This window comes from Amblyomma americanum, chromosome 4, assembly GCF_052857255.1.
Source record: "Amblyomma americanum isolate KBUSLIRL-KWMA chromosome 4, ASM5285725v1, whole genome shotgun sequence".
Lineage (NCBI taxonomy): Eukaryota > Metazoa > Arthropoda > Arachnida > Ixodida > Ixodidae > Amblyomma > Amblyomma americanum.
In genome coordinates, this window is record NC_135500.1 from 125,025,749 (window position 1) to 125,043,186 (window position 17,438).

Here is a 17,438-nt window from a genome sequence, read left to right on the forward strand (position 1 = left end):
CCCTCCTCCTTCCATGGTAACCACCCTCCAAGTGGTTACCGTGGCAATCCACTCCCCGTTTACGCCAACGACTACGACATACAACTAGTACTACTACTACTACGACTGCTATACTTACGACGACGACGCGAAACCTAGGAATGGACGCCTAATTGTCGCTGTAAAAATAGATGGTCAACTGCTGTCGCTACACAGAGCCACAATCGCCCTGCTTTTGTGATCATTCGTCTCCCTTTCAAGAGTGATTTGCACTTCGTGCTCGAATTACTGCTCGCTACGCGTACCGAACCAATCTCGTCTGAGGCTTAGTAATCTGCGTACCCTGCTGCGCCGCATCCTCTCACAGTGCTGCCCGTTTTCCCGGCCCTTGTGTTCGCAGCTGGGCGCGAGGTTGCCTGTGATCCGGGCCACTTCCGCTGCCTGGACGGCACCTGCATCGTCGAGAGGCTCGTGTGCAACGGAACGCCTGACTGCCCGGACCGCTCGGATGAAGCCCAGAACACGACCTGCAGTGAGCTGCTGCTGCTGCTGCTTCTTTGCGCATCCCTTTCCCTCGGCTGTCTCCCTCGCAAAAGACTTTCCTTGCTACATTTGCCGTCTCCCTTCATTTCCCTGGCTTCTCTCACATGCTCACTGACTTGTGCAAATGAGCTCGGCCTCCCCCCTCACTTTCTTTTTTTTTTACTTTTGACGTGGTCCTGACTTATCCATTTCAGGGCGCTCCAATCAAGGAAAGTTTTCAGCATAACCGAGGCTGCGATAGATATAGGAACGGTAGTTCTGAGCGTCCTAATCCGGCTTGCTTAAACATTACGAGCGCACTAACGTTCGGGCCAAACCTAAACCCACAATTTGCAAAAATTGGCATGCGTCACTGTACGGCCAACTCAAGCGGCAAATACCCTGAAGCAAGCAGACTAGATCTAGCACGCAGACATACCTCTGATCTCAGTCGTCAGCTTTTGGCAACGTCAGGGTTCGAGAGACTTTCAGGCGGCCCAGAATTGTGTAACTGCCACAAGTGACGTCACATGTTTTCACCAATCAGTGCGATGTTTTTGTTTTTTTAGATGCGAAGCCTGGATTGTTTCGCTACCATTGCAGTTGTAAACTTACAGTTTGGATCGTTGGCTTGACTGCCATCACTGGCTATCCATTCCGAATTAGATGCATTAATACGTTGAGAAAAAATTTTCCTTGCCGATGTGCCGATGCTACCAACTTCAGCATGACTTTCTGTGCTTCCTTTTGCTTGCATCATAATTGTCACGTGCATTTATTGCTTACGCCCTTCCAGTTTACAACCTACAGACGCATCTGAACTTTGAACGCGTGGTTATTTGCTGGCTTTTAAAAGCCGAAGCCCTGCTAAAGATGCTGAAGAGTACGAAATGAAATCACAAAAGCACGATTTCTGCAATGTAAAGTGATCTGTATGAAAATAATTAGTATGGAATAGTGTGCAGTGGCCAATGTCTTTGAGTAGCGCCAGTGTCTCGATAAGCGAGCGAAAAAAATGTTAAATAAAGGACAGATAAAACCTAGCCAGTTAAGCCGTGCTTTCTACTGCAACTTATTTGTCGTTCTTTGAAGAAATGACTACGCCATTTACGCAGTAAATGATTAAAGACTTCTTGTTGTACATATTTTTACTAATTTTTTACTACATCATTTCAATCATAAGTAACTACTACAGATTCACATTCTGTAAAGACGGCAATAATTAATGCGAATATACAGAACTTTCAGTGCACAGTTTGTTTTGTATTTCATGAATTATGTGTTTCATGTTCTTGGAAGTAAATGCATGGTAAACAAGTTTTAAAGCTCTTTTGTGTTTTCGAAAACTGAAGCGATGTGCTGAATGTGTGCCGCCTAGTTCTGAAGTGGTCGTAGAGTTTCAAACGGAAAAACTACGGCCACTTTTACGAACCTGAAACGTAAATTTAGTTACTATTTCATAGTTTCGCTATGCCGCTAGAAAGTGTCGGCGAGACGCCCCTGCAATTTCGTATGATATCTTCATTTCGTTGTGTCTTACTCGGGTTGCTTTCAACAGCGACTTATATCAGCTCCAGGTAACCCAGATAGCACCGGAATATTACAACTATATTATTTTTTTGCTTTGGCCAAACATTATTTCCTTGTTCTAGATGCCCTTTTTCTTAGCGTTCCTGTAATGTTACAAATAAACGTTCGAATAATATTTCCTTCACAATAATTAAGTATTTAAACAACACAAATGCAACGTTCTCGAAACTGGTAAAGCAACCATGCACAATTATGCTTTCTTGTCAGTTTTCAAGGTACACAACTTAGTCAACGCTTTGCAACAACCAGCAACGAGTGCAACACTTGAGCTACACATTACAGTTCACTTCCGAACGAGTACCGTGGATTGAAGCTTATATAGTCATTACGGACGTGTGTCCCATGAGTGATAGTGATGAATGGGTAATAAGCAAAGGGGGAGGAGGAAGACGCAACGCGGGGAGGTTGTAAGGCTAACAACAATCGCAAGAATAACCGGTTTGCAGTCTATGGCGGGCACAGTCTATAACATTTAGCCGCAAATGTTAGTCGAAAACGTCACTACTGTAAGAACAGTGGAAGAAGTCCTGGGATCCTGTGCTTGAAATATATTTGTAATGATATTCTATACCTAAGGTTCGAACATTATAATAACGTTTCGAACACTATGTGAAAAAAATGCTTATTTGGAACGTTAATTCATTATCGATATTACGACACATCATATTATTTGTTCATTTTTAACATTTTAGCATTATAGGCACTAGAATAATGTTTACGTTGAATGTTAAACTAATGATTTCGATAAAACAGATAATGTTATTTGTTAATTTTTAACATTAATATAAGGTTACAATGCAACATATAACGTTGCTGCAACTTACATAACTTTATAACGTTTTTCTACTGTTTGATGCTACCCGGGAAGTTGTTCAACTGCCAGTAAGCCTAGCGGCAGTCGGCAGCGTTCGAAAGGCTCTTAGCGTTGACCTCAGTTCAGCTTTTGTATTGCATTACCATCACCTTGCGTTCAAAAATTATTCCTTCAATACGTCTCTATCCCGTTTTGCATACAGCATTCTATAACTTTTAGTCTACTAAACTAAAGTTTGCATTCGACATTTCCCATTGTTTGCATAGAGCCCTGAGACAATTCATTGCTGGCGCACTTATATTTTGCGGCGGTCTCACCATTACTGAAAGGGAATTTAGTGGGAACTCTGGCCACCATTTCTTGTTCATTGGAGCCGCCCCAGGAGGCTCGATATCGCTTGGCGTCGCAGCCGCCGCAGCCGCCGCTGTCAACTACCGCTGTCTTACTGGCGGTTGAAAGAGCCTTTACAATAAGCGTGTGAAATGTGACACAACTTTATTGACACGTGTATTCTGTACAATTCCCGCTTCATAACTGTAGTGCGCGCGCGTGCGCAGTGCGTATGCCGGGTTCGGGTAAGAACCCGCGCTAGACTTTCTGCTTCGTTTCCCACACTTAGAGACGAGCACGCCCTGCCGGGAGGACGGCTTCCCCTGCCAGCACCAGTGCATGGCCACAGCCACGGGGCAGCGCTGTTCCTGCAAGGAGGGCTACCAGCTGGCGCCCGACGGCCGCTCCTGCCTGGGTGGGTCTGGAACGAACTACTGGCTCCTTTGTTCCCCCGCTCAGGTTTTTCTATCCGCCCTTTCTTCGCCTTCTTATCATCGTGTGTTATTCTCTTTGTTTTCTTTTCTCTTTTTTAACGAAGTGAGGCTAGCGGAACGGAGACAAAGGTTAGAAAAGTGGTCGGTAGGGAAGCGACGACCAAAAGGCTAATTTCTCCTGGAGATTCTATATAGTCACTAAAGCTGAGTCATACTGAAAACAAAAAGGTTTCTGTGCTAATGTGTGCGACAGAACAATATTATTTTGGACACAGGAATTGTATCGCGTACTTTCATTTTTATTCGGGAATTCTACAATTTTATACGCTGACAGTCGTCTTCCGCTATGCCAGATTCGTGACCGGGGGAATAGTTTACAAGAAGGAAGAAATAAACGACTGAATTGCCAGTCTAACGCGCGATGTCGTAGTACTATTCTGTTATTTCGTTTATTCGTTTCTTGTTTCACTGGCTGGCATGTTTGCTCCTCCTTCAGCAATGCACAGGCGGGGCCAAAATAATATAGAACACACTTCGGCGCTTGAACTTTTTCTCAAGGAATTGCTAAGGTTTATTTAGCTTATACGCCAGCGCACCAATGGCACTCGCTAGCATATATGTTAAGTATATATGTTAAGTAGTCTGAAGTTGCCTGATTTTCACTAGGTATAAGGCGTGTCAGTAGTTTGATCACTGAAGCGTGCTCCGTTAATATTAATATGGCCGCCACTGTACATTCCTAGCCCTTTCTGTCTGCGCTTCAGTACACATCAAAGCCACTGGCGGAGAAGGTCCATGGACTTGACAACCTGTGAATGCCATGCCCAGTAACAAAATTTTAAAACGGTGGCAGTTGATGTCGCTGTAGGGCAAGATGCAGTCTAAAATGCATGCTTGTATTAAGCAGTTCCGTTGTGTCCAGCATCGTGGAGAGCGTGACGTCACAGAACGTAGACTAGAAACCACGTCGCAGGAAGAAACACACTTGTAAAGATTCATTTTCAGCCAGCGTAGCTTTTATATCTTCAAGGGCATTTTGATAAGTGCGCCGAACCTTGCAATTCGCTGCCACAGAGTAGAATGATCAGTGTCTGCTGGATCTGGATGGCGAAATCCTCGTTGCGCGCTTAATAGGCTGTCACGTGATTCCTCGCTTCCGCTGCCAGAGACAACAGGAAGGATCGGTATGGTCTGAGTAAATGTGCGTGCTCCCGTGTTCAAAGGGAACGGGTCAATACACTTCGATTGGTGACGTGTCATGGGAGGCGCTGACGTAGCAGTCTGCTAAAACACTGATCACGCCAACAATGGTGCTGTCCATTACCGTGTTGTCTTGCTCACACTGACACGTGCAACAGCCAAGGTTACGCCCAACCTGACGAACTGGTCTTAATTTTTTTACAAGCGATCTTTATAAAAGCCAAACGTAAACGCACAGTTCTGTTCTCATTAAAATATTACATTGTAATCCATGTCTGAAAACTATTTTCCAGTCGTCTAACATCAATGAAGCCCTAGAGCACTGTCTGCCAGATTTATGCTGTGTGCGTGTTGTATTTCGCTTCGAATTAGTTGGACTGTTAAATTTGTTTTTCCTTTGATTAACTCTTTTTCTTGTTTTGTTTTGGCACGTTCCAACGGCAAGAGCCAGGCTACAGATCCGAAGCATTGAGTCCAATGCTGCTCACATCGAAATCCGCAGAGAGGTTGCGCAACGCTAGCTGATACTTTAGAGGAAGAAGGTAAAAGGCCACGATCCAAGGGAGAATAAAACAAAAAAAACTGGACAGTGTCACTTTGGTGTTCTTATATTTGGCACATGTTGCGCACTTCACGGCAATAGCTCCTAGCGGTGGAAGCCGCACGCGTACCATCGATGAAGACAGAATCATTGCGCTATACCTACCTGCATATAAAGTACAGTCGGGGACAAAAGTCTCTGGACCGCGTGCTTCGTAAACGAACCCGATAGCTCTATTATTGTCCGGCGGTTGGAGGCCACACTTGTGGAGATGAAACAGAAAATTCTTTTCTTTCACCCCCACAAGCTTGACCGCCAGCAAGCGGCTAACCATTGACCGGTCGGATGCTTTTAAGAAGCACGCAGTCCAGAGACTTTTGTCCCCGACTGTACAAAGCTAAGCTCTTCGATAACACCGATTGCGAACCTGCTTCCATCTGGCCACTTCACGGAGGTTCGCAGATGCAACAGGCGCCTAGAGTGGGCGAATAAAGACAGTCACTGTACTATTCGTCGCCATACACTTCAGGAGCGCTGAAAACAGCTTCTGTAAGCTATTGGTTTTGGGGGAAAGGAAATGGCGCAGTATCCGTCGCACATATCGGCGGACACCTGAACCGCGCCGCAAGGGTAGGTATAAAGGAAGGAGTGAAAGAAGAAAGGAAGAAAGAGGTGCAGCAGTGGAGGGCTCCGGAATAATTTCGACCACCTGGGGATCTTCAACGTGCACTGACATCACACAGCACACGAGCGCCTTAGCGTTTTGCCTCCATCGAAACGCGGCCGCCGAGATCGGGTTTGAGCCCGGAAACTCCGGATCAGTAGCCGAGTGCCCTAACCACTGAGCCACCGCGGCGGGTAATAAAGGCACTACCTGACGCGAATAGAGCTTCGGTCGTGTCGGTGGGAAATTTTTGATTTGTAGTAATAAAGGCCCTACAAATCAAAATTTCCCGCCGACTCGACCGAAGCTATATACGCGTCAGGCAATGCGAGAGAATTTAATAACAATAATAATAATTGGTTTTTGTGGAAAGGGAAATCGCGCAGTATCTGTCTCATATATCATTGGACACCTGAACCGCGCCGTAAGGGAAGGGATAAAGGAGGGAGGGAAAGAAGAAAGGAAGAAGGAGGTGCCGTACTGGAGGGATCCGGAATAATTTCGACAACCTGGGGATCTTTAACGGCCCCCGCCGCGGTGGCTCAGTGGTTAGAGCGCTCGACTACTGATCCGGAGTTCCCGGGTTCGAACCCGACCTCGGCGGCTGCGTTTTTATGGAGGAAAAACGCTAAGGCGCCCGTGTGCTGTGCGATGTCAGTGCACGTTAAAGATCCCCAGGTGGTCGAAATTATTCCGGAGCCCTCCACTACGGCACCTATTCTTCCTTTCTTTCACTCCCTCCTTTATCCCTTCCCTTACGGCGTGGTTCAGGTGTCCAAAGATATATGAGACAGATACTGCGCCATTTCCTTTCCCCCAAAACCAATTATTATTATTATTATATCTTTAACGTGCACTGACATCGCACAGCACACGAGCGCCTTAGCGTTTTTCCTCCATAAAAACGCAGCCGCCGCGGTCGCGTTCGAACCCGGGAACTCCGGATCAGTAGTCGAGCGCCCTAACCACTGAGCCACCGCGGCGCAGTAAGTGAGCCCGGATATTTAAGCGGGAAAACAAAGAGTATCGAAAAAATTACACTAGTAAATAATTATTGATAATAAGCAATAAATAATTACACTAGTAATCTCAAATTAATAAAAAACAATTTTTTTTTTAAATAGACACAATCCCTTATGCCCGGTTTCAGTGGCTGCTGACGTCCTTCATATGCATTCGGAAAGCAGTAATTTGGACTCTTTCAAACTGGTTCAGAAAATTCTGAAGAAACGTCGGTAGATATAAGACTTGTATAAAACGCTTATGCAGCAAACAGCGAGATATAACGCAAAGGTAACTAGGCTTTCTCGCCGCAGAATAAGCCTAAAGCAAACGGCGACTGCTAGCTGAAGTTACGTCACCACTGCTGCCTGAGAATTACACAAGCCCCAGTGCTCTTAGCGCGACTTTACCACTTCTGATTCCGCTGACTTTCCTCTAGCTCGCCATGGGCGTTCTTCAGAATCGCGCAGGCGGGCGAGAGCGCTCCTAATGGCGCCAAATAGCAACGCATTAAGTGGGCATCCGCTTCGCGCCGACCATGAGTCCCCCGAGGATTTATAGGGCTGAAAACTACGAACTCATTTATTGGCCGACTTTCGCGCAGTATCAATCGCGGAAACGACACAAACTCAGGCGACTGCCTAACTCCTCATTTCGCAGCCGCAGGCGAAATCATTAATTAAATTATACCGCAAAAGGCTCGAAAGGAAGAAAAAAAACAGTGCATGGACGATGTGCAGCGTTAAGAATCAGTATTTCGTTCCCCGCGGGCGCTTTGTGGAACAAGGGCACAGAACGCAAATCCGGGACTTGTATACGACTCGCAATAAAGCTTCGGCCCATAAGCGGATGAAAACGTTTCTTTTCTTTTCATCCTTTCGTAGATGTTCTCGCATTAACTGCGCGCTACGAGATGAACGATTCCTACGACCGACTTATGCAACCTCGCTGTAGAGTCACAGCAGAGCAGATAACCGTGAGCGTTTTTCATGGACTTGGGGACTAATCGCATTAACGAACTATATTTCGCAGTTGCGCAGCGGAGAAAATTTTTTTTTCGTTCCGGGGGCACTGCTCTGTAATCCTCCAGTGATAAAAGTGTTAATTAACTGCCGAGTATTATGAAAGCCCCGCTGTTTCTATTTAAACCAACGAGCATAGCCACATTTTTTCAACGGTTATTCGCGTTTCGGGACTTTTTTCCGCGCTTGTGAATATCTATTTCGTATACGTACTCGTGAAAATGTATTAATAGGACCGGACAGCTAATGGCTGCCGTGTGCCCACGTTGCGCGTTTCGGTCTTTTTCTCATTGGCTGTTTCGTACCTCTTCATAGACGTGGACGAGTGCACTTACGAGGGTACCTGCAGCCAGTCCTGTGTGAACACCGTGCCAAGCTTCCAGTGCCTTTGCAAAGAGGGCTACAGGCTACGGGACGACAAGCGGCACTGCAAGGCTCAAGGTATATACTGACGCATCGCTGGCAGCCCCAGGGCTACGTCGGTACTTTTGCGTGCATCATGTTCGCAGCAGAGACAGCATGTACCCCGCATTGTCGTGCTTTTCGTGGTTGCGACCTCAGCGACGGAACCCAGAGGAGTCAGAATTTGGGGAGTTGTTAGTATTCGGATTGTGCTTTCCCTGCAATCCAGAGCGCCAAAGCGTAGATTGGAAACGCGAAACGATGCGATGGAGCGAGTCCTTTTGGCTTCTTTGTTGCGCTTGGTCCTCCAAACAGGAAAGTATAAGAAACAATCCAGACAGAAGAGAATAATGAAGAAAAAAAACTGAATGCCCATGCGATCCACCCAGCACTGGGACTGTAACAAAGATAAGCTGCACAAACAAGGAACAAGAACAGCTGCAGGCAAGTAACAACGCACGTTTAGTAATGGCTTTTTTTTCTGATCTGTGGATACAGATGAGAGCATGTAGCCAGTTAGCGGGCGCAATCGTTTATTTCATGGGCTACTGTACCGGAAAGAGGAAGTTGTGAAGAAAGTAAAAGACACGGTAACTATCTCACTGTGGTCGGGAAAATCGACCACGCAGTGAGGAAAACGACAAAAGAAGTGAGGAAGGTGAAAGAGACAAAGTGCAGGGCAGATACCGCACTCACTGTAAGGGGTGCGTGCGTCCGTGCATTATTTCAATCCAGTTGCACGCGGGACCATTACTCCATCTTTTCCGCAACGGCGAGACGTCACAGCCGTGAAATGTCCTTTCTTTCTCCTTGTAACTACTGGTTCCGTAGGTTAGTTGGGTAAGCTTAATTAAGCTCGAGGGCATAGCCTAAATGCACGACTTCACATCGATGTCCTGCGTTTCCGTGACGCCGCAGGGTCGGAGGCGTACATGATCTTCGCCAACGGAGCCGACATTCGACGTATCACGATGGACAAGTCCGAATACACGTCAGTGGCGGCCAAGCTGCAGAACGCCGTGGCGCTCGACTACCACCTGGCGTTGGACCTGCTCTTCTGGTCAGACATCACGGTGGACGTGATCCGCGCCTGCAGCCTCAGCAACTGCTCGGGAGAAGGCAGCGTGCGCACCCTGGTCTCGCGAGGCCTAGGAAATCCGGACGGGCTCGCCGTAGACTGGCTCCTGGGGCGCGTGTACTGGACCGACTCCGGCCTAGGCCGCGTCGAGTCCGTGGGCGTCGACGGGCGACACCGGAGGGCGCTCGTCTGGAAGGACCTGGACAAGCCGAGGGCCATAGTCGTCTATCCGCAGTTCTCGTGAGTCCGCTTCCTTCACATTTGAAGAAACTCCTTTCTGTCTCTCTCTATACTGCCAAACAAGTGTTGAAGTGAGGGTTCTTTTTTCGCAGTCTTAGTGGTGCATCTAAGTGTAGATGACGATGAAAAAGAGCAATCTTCCTTCTGTAGAAATAATGGCCAGGCAGTCATAAAAAAAATTTGGAGGACGCTTAAGCTTCGCCTTTAAGAGCAGGACGCGACAGCGTATTGCAGCATTGCCAAGTAATCCACGGAAAGCCATCGTCCTTCTGTGCGACCCCTTACCCGGACGATTTAAGGAAAGGAAACATATCTTGGTGGGCACCCGAACCGCGCCGTAAGGCAAGGTAAATGAAAATATTTTTTTAAAGAAAGGAAAGGACGCCTGTTTCGCATATCTCGGTAGACACCCGAACCAGGCCGTAAGGCAAGAAAAATGAAAATAAATTTTTTTAAGGAAAAAAATTACGCCTGTCTCACAATTCTCGATGGACACCCGTGTCCACCAAGATGTGCCATTTTTCGCTCACGGCCAAAGAGGCCGACGACACCGGCTTTTCTGCGCACAAGCTCCTTCACACTGTCGCGTTAAAAGAGGGAGGGGTTGGACTAGGTTATGATCCCCGTGTCGTTTGGTGGTGGCAGTGCTGTGAGGGTAGGGCAATCTGTTTTTCTGCTATAATTTAACGGGAATAAAATGAATGTATACAGTGTGCATGGCCCAACCGGCAAAGCGCTCGGGTGGCGTCGGATGACGTCAATACGAACTTCATCGCAGGAGCGTCTTCTGGACGGACTGGGGTGCGCGCCCTCGGATCGAGCGCATATTCTCGGACGGATCGGGTCGGCGGGCCATCGCGGACACGTCGCTCTTCTGGCCCAACGGGCTCACCATCGACTATGCCAGCGACCGCATCTTCTGGGCCGACGCCAAGCACCACCAGATCGAGAGCGCTGACCTTGATGGCGCCAACCGCAAGAAAGTCATCGAGGCCGGTACGTTTAGCCTTGCATGCGTAGAAAATCTCGGCATCCCCCTAAATGAAAACCCTTCGTAGCACACTGGAATCTTAATCTAAGGCGGTCGATTACACGAAAGTTGTTGCACTTGATTTAGTTTGGAAATTCGATACTTAACGTCGGGGCTCATGCTTTTCCTGGACAGCATACAGTAGCATGCATGCCTTTCATTTGCTTTTTTATGCGGATGCATATTCGTAAAATAAAGACAATTTCTCTGCCAGATTTATCTTCAGCTTCGTGCACTGAGAACAACCGCATTCCATATATTAAATTTCTCGAAAGAAAAAATCCATCGGAATTTTAGTTCATTCCTGGTAAATTACTGAAACAAGCGTGAAAAAATTGACTTATGCAGGATTCCTGTACACGTGTTTTCATGCACGAACTTGTTCCGACCAACTGTTTCCTCTATAACTCACAGCAGTCAGGTGCAAAGTAAGTCAAGTAAGAAACACTCGAGGCAAACTCAAAGAACCAGCCATTAATTCTGCCAACTGACCTAAGCGCTAATGTGCTGGCGGTAGCGGGGCGCTGCACATGCTTCAGCGCATGGCAATGTTGTCACGTGTTCAGACGGTTGTGGAGTGACTGTCTTCCTACCGCCAATAAAGCAACCCTGATTCGGAAAAAAAAAGGTGCTTTGACACCTTTCGTGAGAAATGCTGTGCTCTCTCATGGGTGCCTTTGTGTCCCTTCGTTCAAGGTCTGCCCCATCCGTTCGCTGTGACCATATTCGAAGATACTCTCTACTGGACCGACTGGCAGACGAAGAGCATCCACACTGCCACCAAATTCGGCCAACACGAACCGTCCATCTTTCATCCCAAGTTATCCTTTCCTATGGACATCAAAGTCGTCCAGAGCCTGCGGCAACCCGATGGTAATTTTTAGACTAGCACGCTACCAATGCCCGTATGTATCGGCACCAAACAAATATTCGATAGACACGTGCAAGCGGGTGTTTACTCTAGGAAGTCTAGCTGTGTAAGAAGACAAGTGCGCTGGCAGAGAGAGAGAGAGAGAGTTGTTGCCAGGAAGAAAGAAAAGGAAAGTGCACAGGCCTGCTCACTGGCTCAAGACGAGCCACAATCGCTACCACATGCAGATAGTAGGAGAGTTGAAAGATGGGATAGAAAGACAGGATAGTAAAGACGCGCTAAAGACAAGGCCGATCCCGGAGGCAGTGCAATACCGGGCCAACCGGTGGCGGGAGTGAAGCATCCTTCAAACTCTCCGCCACATTTCCAAAAATAAGTCCAATTGGACCCGTAACAGATACTCTATGGGGTCCGGGTGTGCTGGCAACCTGTCAGTCTGTCTTACTGAAAAATGACACGGCAGAGTTCGTCCCTGCTTTACTGCTTTAGAGCAGTATAAAGAAGACTTTTAAGCCGACGCGTGTACAACCATGCTATAGATGTATAGTCTTAAGAATTACCGAACTGCGCCAGCTATTTATCTAAATATTCTTTGTTATTCCTATCTCATATCGGGAAAAGTTTCAAGTTTTCCTGCTCCAAAAGTCAGACCACTTGCGCATTCTGCTACACTTAGTCACGCGAATTTAAAGACACTGCCCCTAAGTAGTGGCACCGGGCCAAGCAGTACCCCGCCGTCAAAAGGCAACCGTCAAGTAAAACGTCAAGGTGCCAAAAGCCAAGACACCACTGTTAAAAAAATTAATTTCTTTGCATCAAGCCATATTGCCCGATCTTTCACGATGCTCTAAGTCGCACAATGACAATTAGGCTGCTTATACCTATTGCATGATACATTGAAAGACGAAGATGAAATTACATTATTTCGCCAATATCCCCTTCCGCCAACTTATTACTGAGGGTGCACGTGTACACATGTACAATAAAAGAAGTGCAGCTCGTCTCAAGCGCGGATATATGGTAATTCTTGAAAGGAAAGTCGGGGGAGGGGGGGGGTCGCCCTTAAAACACAATGTCTGTCTTAAACTTTATTATTTAAAAAATGTCGCAGTAGTTTTCAATTGCCATCCGTCATCCTTTAAGCACACTTTTTTACACGCTGATGTTGAGTGCACGTTCAGAAACGAATTCCACGAATTCTAACGATGTGTCGACGAAAGAATCACCAGTGCCCAAATTATTGTGAGCGTGTTTATAGCCGTTGAAACTTGCGGCCCGTCTCGATTCCTATAAATAGGTCACCTTACGATCACTCGCCAGATATATAGCATACATGCCCTAACCGCCTTTTGGGAAGTTAGTGTTATAATTCAAGATTACGGCAGTGGTCAGCAGTGAGAATCTCATCACGAGAACCTCGCTGTTTTCGTTTGAACGGAAATCACGAGAACCTCGCTGTTTTCGTTTGAACGGAATGCCGATGTGAATGTCAGTGTTTTTGCTGTCTTCCACCACATACTGTTTATTTCTTTCTCTTTCGACTCGTCAAGGTCCGAATGCTTGTACGTTGAGCGACATCAAGTGCAGCCACATCTGTGTCTCCAACAACGAGACTGCTTCCTGTGCCTGCCCCAGCGGCTTGGATCTTCAGGCTGATGGCCTTTCGTGCGTAGAGAGTGAGTGAAAAGATCGTTGTGCGCATAAGGTCGAAACAATCATCTTTTGGCTTGTTCCCTTCCCTCCCTTCTCTGTTGTTGCTTTTATTAACTTATGTGCATGCCGATGTGCGAGATTGCGTAGTACGACGCACCACACGTTAGACTGAGAAGAGCAGAGACTGCCTGCACAGTGAAAAAGCATTTTGAATAATTCATTCAAGGAAGCCTCCAAGTGAGCTGACCTGCCCTAACTATACTGCTTAAACTACGTTGTATTCTACTTATGCATTAATTTCGGGACAAGGAATTCTAGCACTGACGGCGTAAGTTTTAAATGTCTCAGTATTGGAAGCGCCATGGAGCCAAAATGCCTCGTCGGTGATAAAACTCCCTAAAGGAGGGAAGTGGCGTCACCAGACCGGAAGTGACTTCACTTCCGGTAAATGCATCAACAGCTACTATTATGTTTTCCCATTGCCAAAGCATAATGAACCTAGGCGTCCCTGCGAATTCTTTTGTTGCATGAATGACATGAATCATGTCAGTACATGTACAGTCTTGGTCAAAAGATTCAAGGCCACAGCGTTCAGCTGCAGCGAAATGAATGTTCCTAGAATTATCCGTGCAGAATATCATTCGAAACACAAGTCAAGCAGGAAGCTTCTCTACCGCAAGAAGAAACCTTCTGCTAGCATTTCAAGTTCGTTCGGTCTTTAATAGTGCTGTAGTGGCTCTGTTAAACAGCTGAAGCTAAAAGCCTTTGGCCTTAAGACTTTTGACCAATGCTGCACGTACCATCCGAATTCGACGATGCCCCCCCCCCCCCACTCTAAGATTTCGCCTATCTTTGCAAGACGCCTGCTGGACCTAGAAAACCGAGCCTCGACCCGAAACCGAAACAGATGTGAAAGCCGAAATGTTAGTGCACTTAATTCGCATTTGGCCTAACCACGCTAAATCGTTCGTCGTCTTTTTTGTTGTACGGGCGTCTTTTGAATCATGACGGTGCCTATACCTGCCATCTTCGACTTCGCTACGCTCGCAAAAACTTGCACTTCTCGAGGAGGAAGGGCGCTATTTCGAAACTAGATTCGCTGAGTGAAACGTTAAGGCACCCGTGTGCTGTGCGATATCAGTGCACGTTAAAGATCCCCAGGTGGTTGAAATTATTCCTACCTGGTGTTTGTTCCTTCCTTTCTTCTATCAGTCCCTCCTTTATCCCTAGCTTCCTTTACAGCGCGGTTCGGGCGTCCGCCGATATGTGAAACAGATACTGCGCCATTTCCTTTCCCCCCACCAAAAAAAACACAGTTGTAATATTTTCTTATAGTTCCTCTTTTGTATCCTAGTAGTGACCGTATTGCATAGTCATCAATAAGAACGTTTGCCGAAGCTGAAGCTCTAGTACAAGTTGAGCGACAGCAGTTAACTAGGACTGCCGCCACTCATTTGCGCCATTGATATAAGAGGGTTTGACGAGTTTCCTAGCTTTTTTTATATACGATGTAATATATAATGGTCTTATGACAATTCTCTGCGCAACAGTAATGACCTCAGTGCCTAGACAATACTGTCGAGGCATAGAGAACGAAACGAAATTCCTCGAATCAGAAGGTGAAGATGTAAATCTTGCGAGCACTTAACTTTGGGCAATGCGAGGTTGAAATTAATAGAGATACTTTGGTCTCCAATCAAAATGTGCATAATTCCTACCCTCTCCCCTTCACGAGTGTCGCGCGCACTCCACTGCGCATGCTCTATTGCCTCACAGCAGCCATTTCCGAAACAGCGGGCTTCGGGTGGTAATCAAACAGGTATGTTAACTTAAACACCAGAGCCTACTGTTTCTACAGGCCTACTGTTATCCTACTGTTTCTAGCCGCGTTTATTACTGATCTGACAAAGGTCTTACTGTTTGTCACTTAAATAAGGTAAACTGCGCCATTAACGAGAAATATTGATTTTAGTGCAAGCGCGCGGGCACTTGAAAAAAGGAAGCAGCTAGCACCACCACTTGCTCGCCATATTCCTCAGCTCTTCGTTTCCATTCTTCCTGAAATGCAGAGCCAGACTCTTTCCTGCTTTTCGCACACCGCGGAGACATTCGTCGCCTGTGCCTGAACTGTTCGTACGACGTCGACGTCACCCTGCCGCTGCGCAGCGCCATCAGCGCGGTCGACCTCGACTGGGACGCGGTGACCGACACGATATTCTGGACTGACGTCACTCACCACGCCATCTTGAAAGTCAAGTGGAACGGCGAAGGCCAAGAGGTAGGGGGACATGGTTCACCTCGCTGCCAGTCTATGTATATCTCGTGGCTGGAGACGAAGGGCTGTGATTAGAGTTCGAAAAATACTCGCCTGCCATCCCAAACCTCGTTAAGAAAAGAATCGCGTCGCCTATATTCTTAAATGGTGGAGCTATAGTGTTCGTCCGCTTAAACATTAAGAAAAAAAAGCGCTATATTTGCCTTACATTTCCTTCGAATCGAAACGACAGAAACTGTAGTCTTTAGCAAGAACCATATTCTAGCATGAGATCAGTTATGAAAACACAGGCAGTTAATGCGATGCAAAGCACAACCGCCAGAAAACATTGTGAGAAACATGAAATTTTCTTACAGAAACCTGCCTTCATTAAGATTCGCTCAGATGATAACGAAAATTGTCTTTTCTGTCTGCTTCTTTAAGCTCATTTTTTTTATGGATACTGCTGTGCTCTTCTCATAAGAAATTCCTACTATGTGGAAACATCCTAAACTGCAAAATTGTCGCTGGATATGTGGCATCTCAAATTGCAGCTTTATATTCACTGTTGCTCTCCGTTAAGAACAAATGTCAACGCCAGTGCTGCAGATCTATACAGTTTGTTCTTGTGCACGTATTGATTTTTTTTTTCGGGATTTGATCTTTATTTGATGGCTAAGCAGGTTACGAAAATTTCAGTGCTGACGCCCCCTTATCACAATATCAGAATATTGAACATGCGAAGCTTGAAACTTCCATAACTCCATGTACGTAAAGTGAGCGGGGCGCCTGACCCTCTCAGTGCCATCTCAAGTACTAGCTGCTGTAGGAAGGTCACCAGTGCCTCCAGGACCGGGGGCGAGAGTGACGAAGATAATGCACATAATGGCGAAGTGCATAATCTCAGTGTTTCTTTATACGACCGCGTTGTGAGCAACCGAGCGAGTAAATACCGATAGTATGGCAAGAAAACTGCGCATGTGACTTACGTTACGCGATGCCAGGAGCATTATTCTTGACAACCGAGAGAGAAAAGAGAGAGAATATTGCTAGCCGTTTAGCATTGCTAACACTGAAATATAATAATAATAATTGGTTTTTTTGGGGAAAGAAAATGGCGCAGTATCTGTCTCATACATCGTTGGACACCTGAACCGCGCCGTAAGGGGAGGGATAAAGGAGGGAGTGAAAGAGGAAAGGAAGAAGAGGTGCCGTAGTGGAGGGCTCCGGAATAATTTCGACCACCTGGGGATCTTTAACGTGCACTGACATCGCACAGCACACGGGAGCCTTAGCGTTTTTCCTGAAATATTGTGCGAAAGCCGGTTTTTGCTGCTGGTCACCAACGCCACGCACCTGAAAGCGCGTTTCCTTTCCTTTCGCGACTTGCGCACAGGTGGAAGGTAATGAAGACGACGACGTGCAATGCACAGCGCGAGGCTGGGTTGCAGTCTCGCCCGATATTTTGTTTCTTCCTTTTATTTTAAATTACTCCGAAATTTCACCCAAGGATCAATCATTAGCTTGACACCAGTTTACCCTATTGTATGGGGTCTCCCCACTGAACCCTGGCCAATCCTCTGTCGTGGGTATGTGCCATGTCACCAAGGCGACAACAACAACACGTGGCGTGATCGGCGGCGCCGATATGGTGCTCTCATGCAGTACCCAGTGGAGCTAATCTGTTCGCGCCGCCGCGGGTTCGAAACCTAGTCACGGCATTATTTATGTTATTTATTTAAGCTGACAAATTCAATTCAAGGTCAGGCTTGAGCGATGCATCAGCTTTCGCAACTTTGGTCGTGATGTAGA

General features: G+C 46.7%; 1 protein-coding gene across 2 annotated transcripts in view; it reads left to right on the forward strand.

Annotated features, from left to right (window-relative positions):
- Positions 1 to 17,438, forward strand: part of LOC144128310 (low-density lipoprotein receptor-related protein 4-like) — a 342,886-nt gene that overhangs the window by 270,448 nt on the left and 55,000 nt on the right. The window contains exons 8-15 of one of the 2 annotated variants that reach the window (XM_077661628.1): positions 380 to 511; positions 3,498 to 3,650; positions 8,414 to 8,539; positions 9,419 to 9,818; positions 10,597 to 10,814; positions 11,545 to 11,721; positions 13,270 to 13,395; positions 15,442 to 15,650. In XM_077661628.1, the coding sequence (XP_077517754.1) occupies positions 380 to 511; positions 3,498 to 3,650; positions 8,414 to 8,539; positions 9,419 to 9,818; positions 10,597 to 10,814; positions 11,545 to 11,721; positions 13,270 to 13,395; positions 15,442 to 15,650 (1,541 nt within the window). The remainder of the gene's footprint in view (positions 1 to 379; positions 512 to 3,497; positions 3,651 to 8,413; positions 8,540 to 9,418; positions 9,819 to 10,596; positions 10,815 to 11,544; positions 11,722 to 13,269; positions 13,396 to 15,441; positions 15,651 to 17,438) is intronic. The other variant, XM_077661629.1, reaches the window with a different exon arrangement.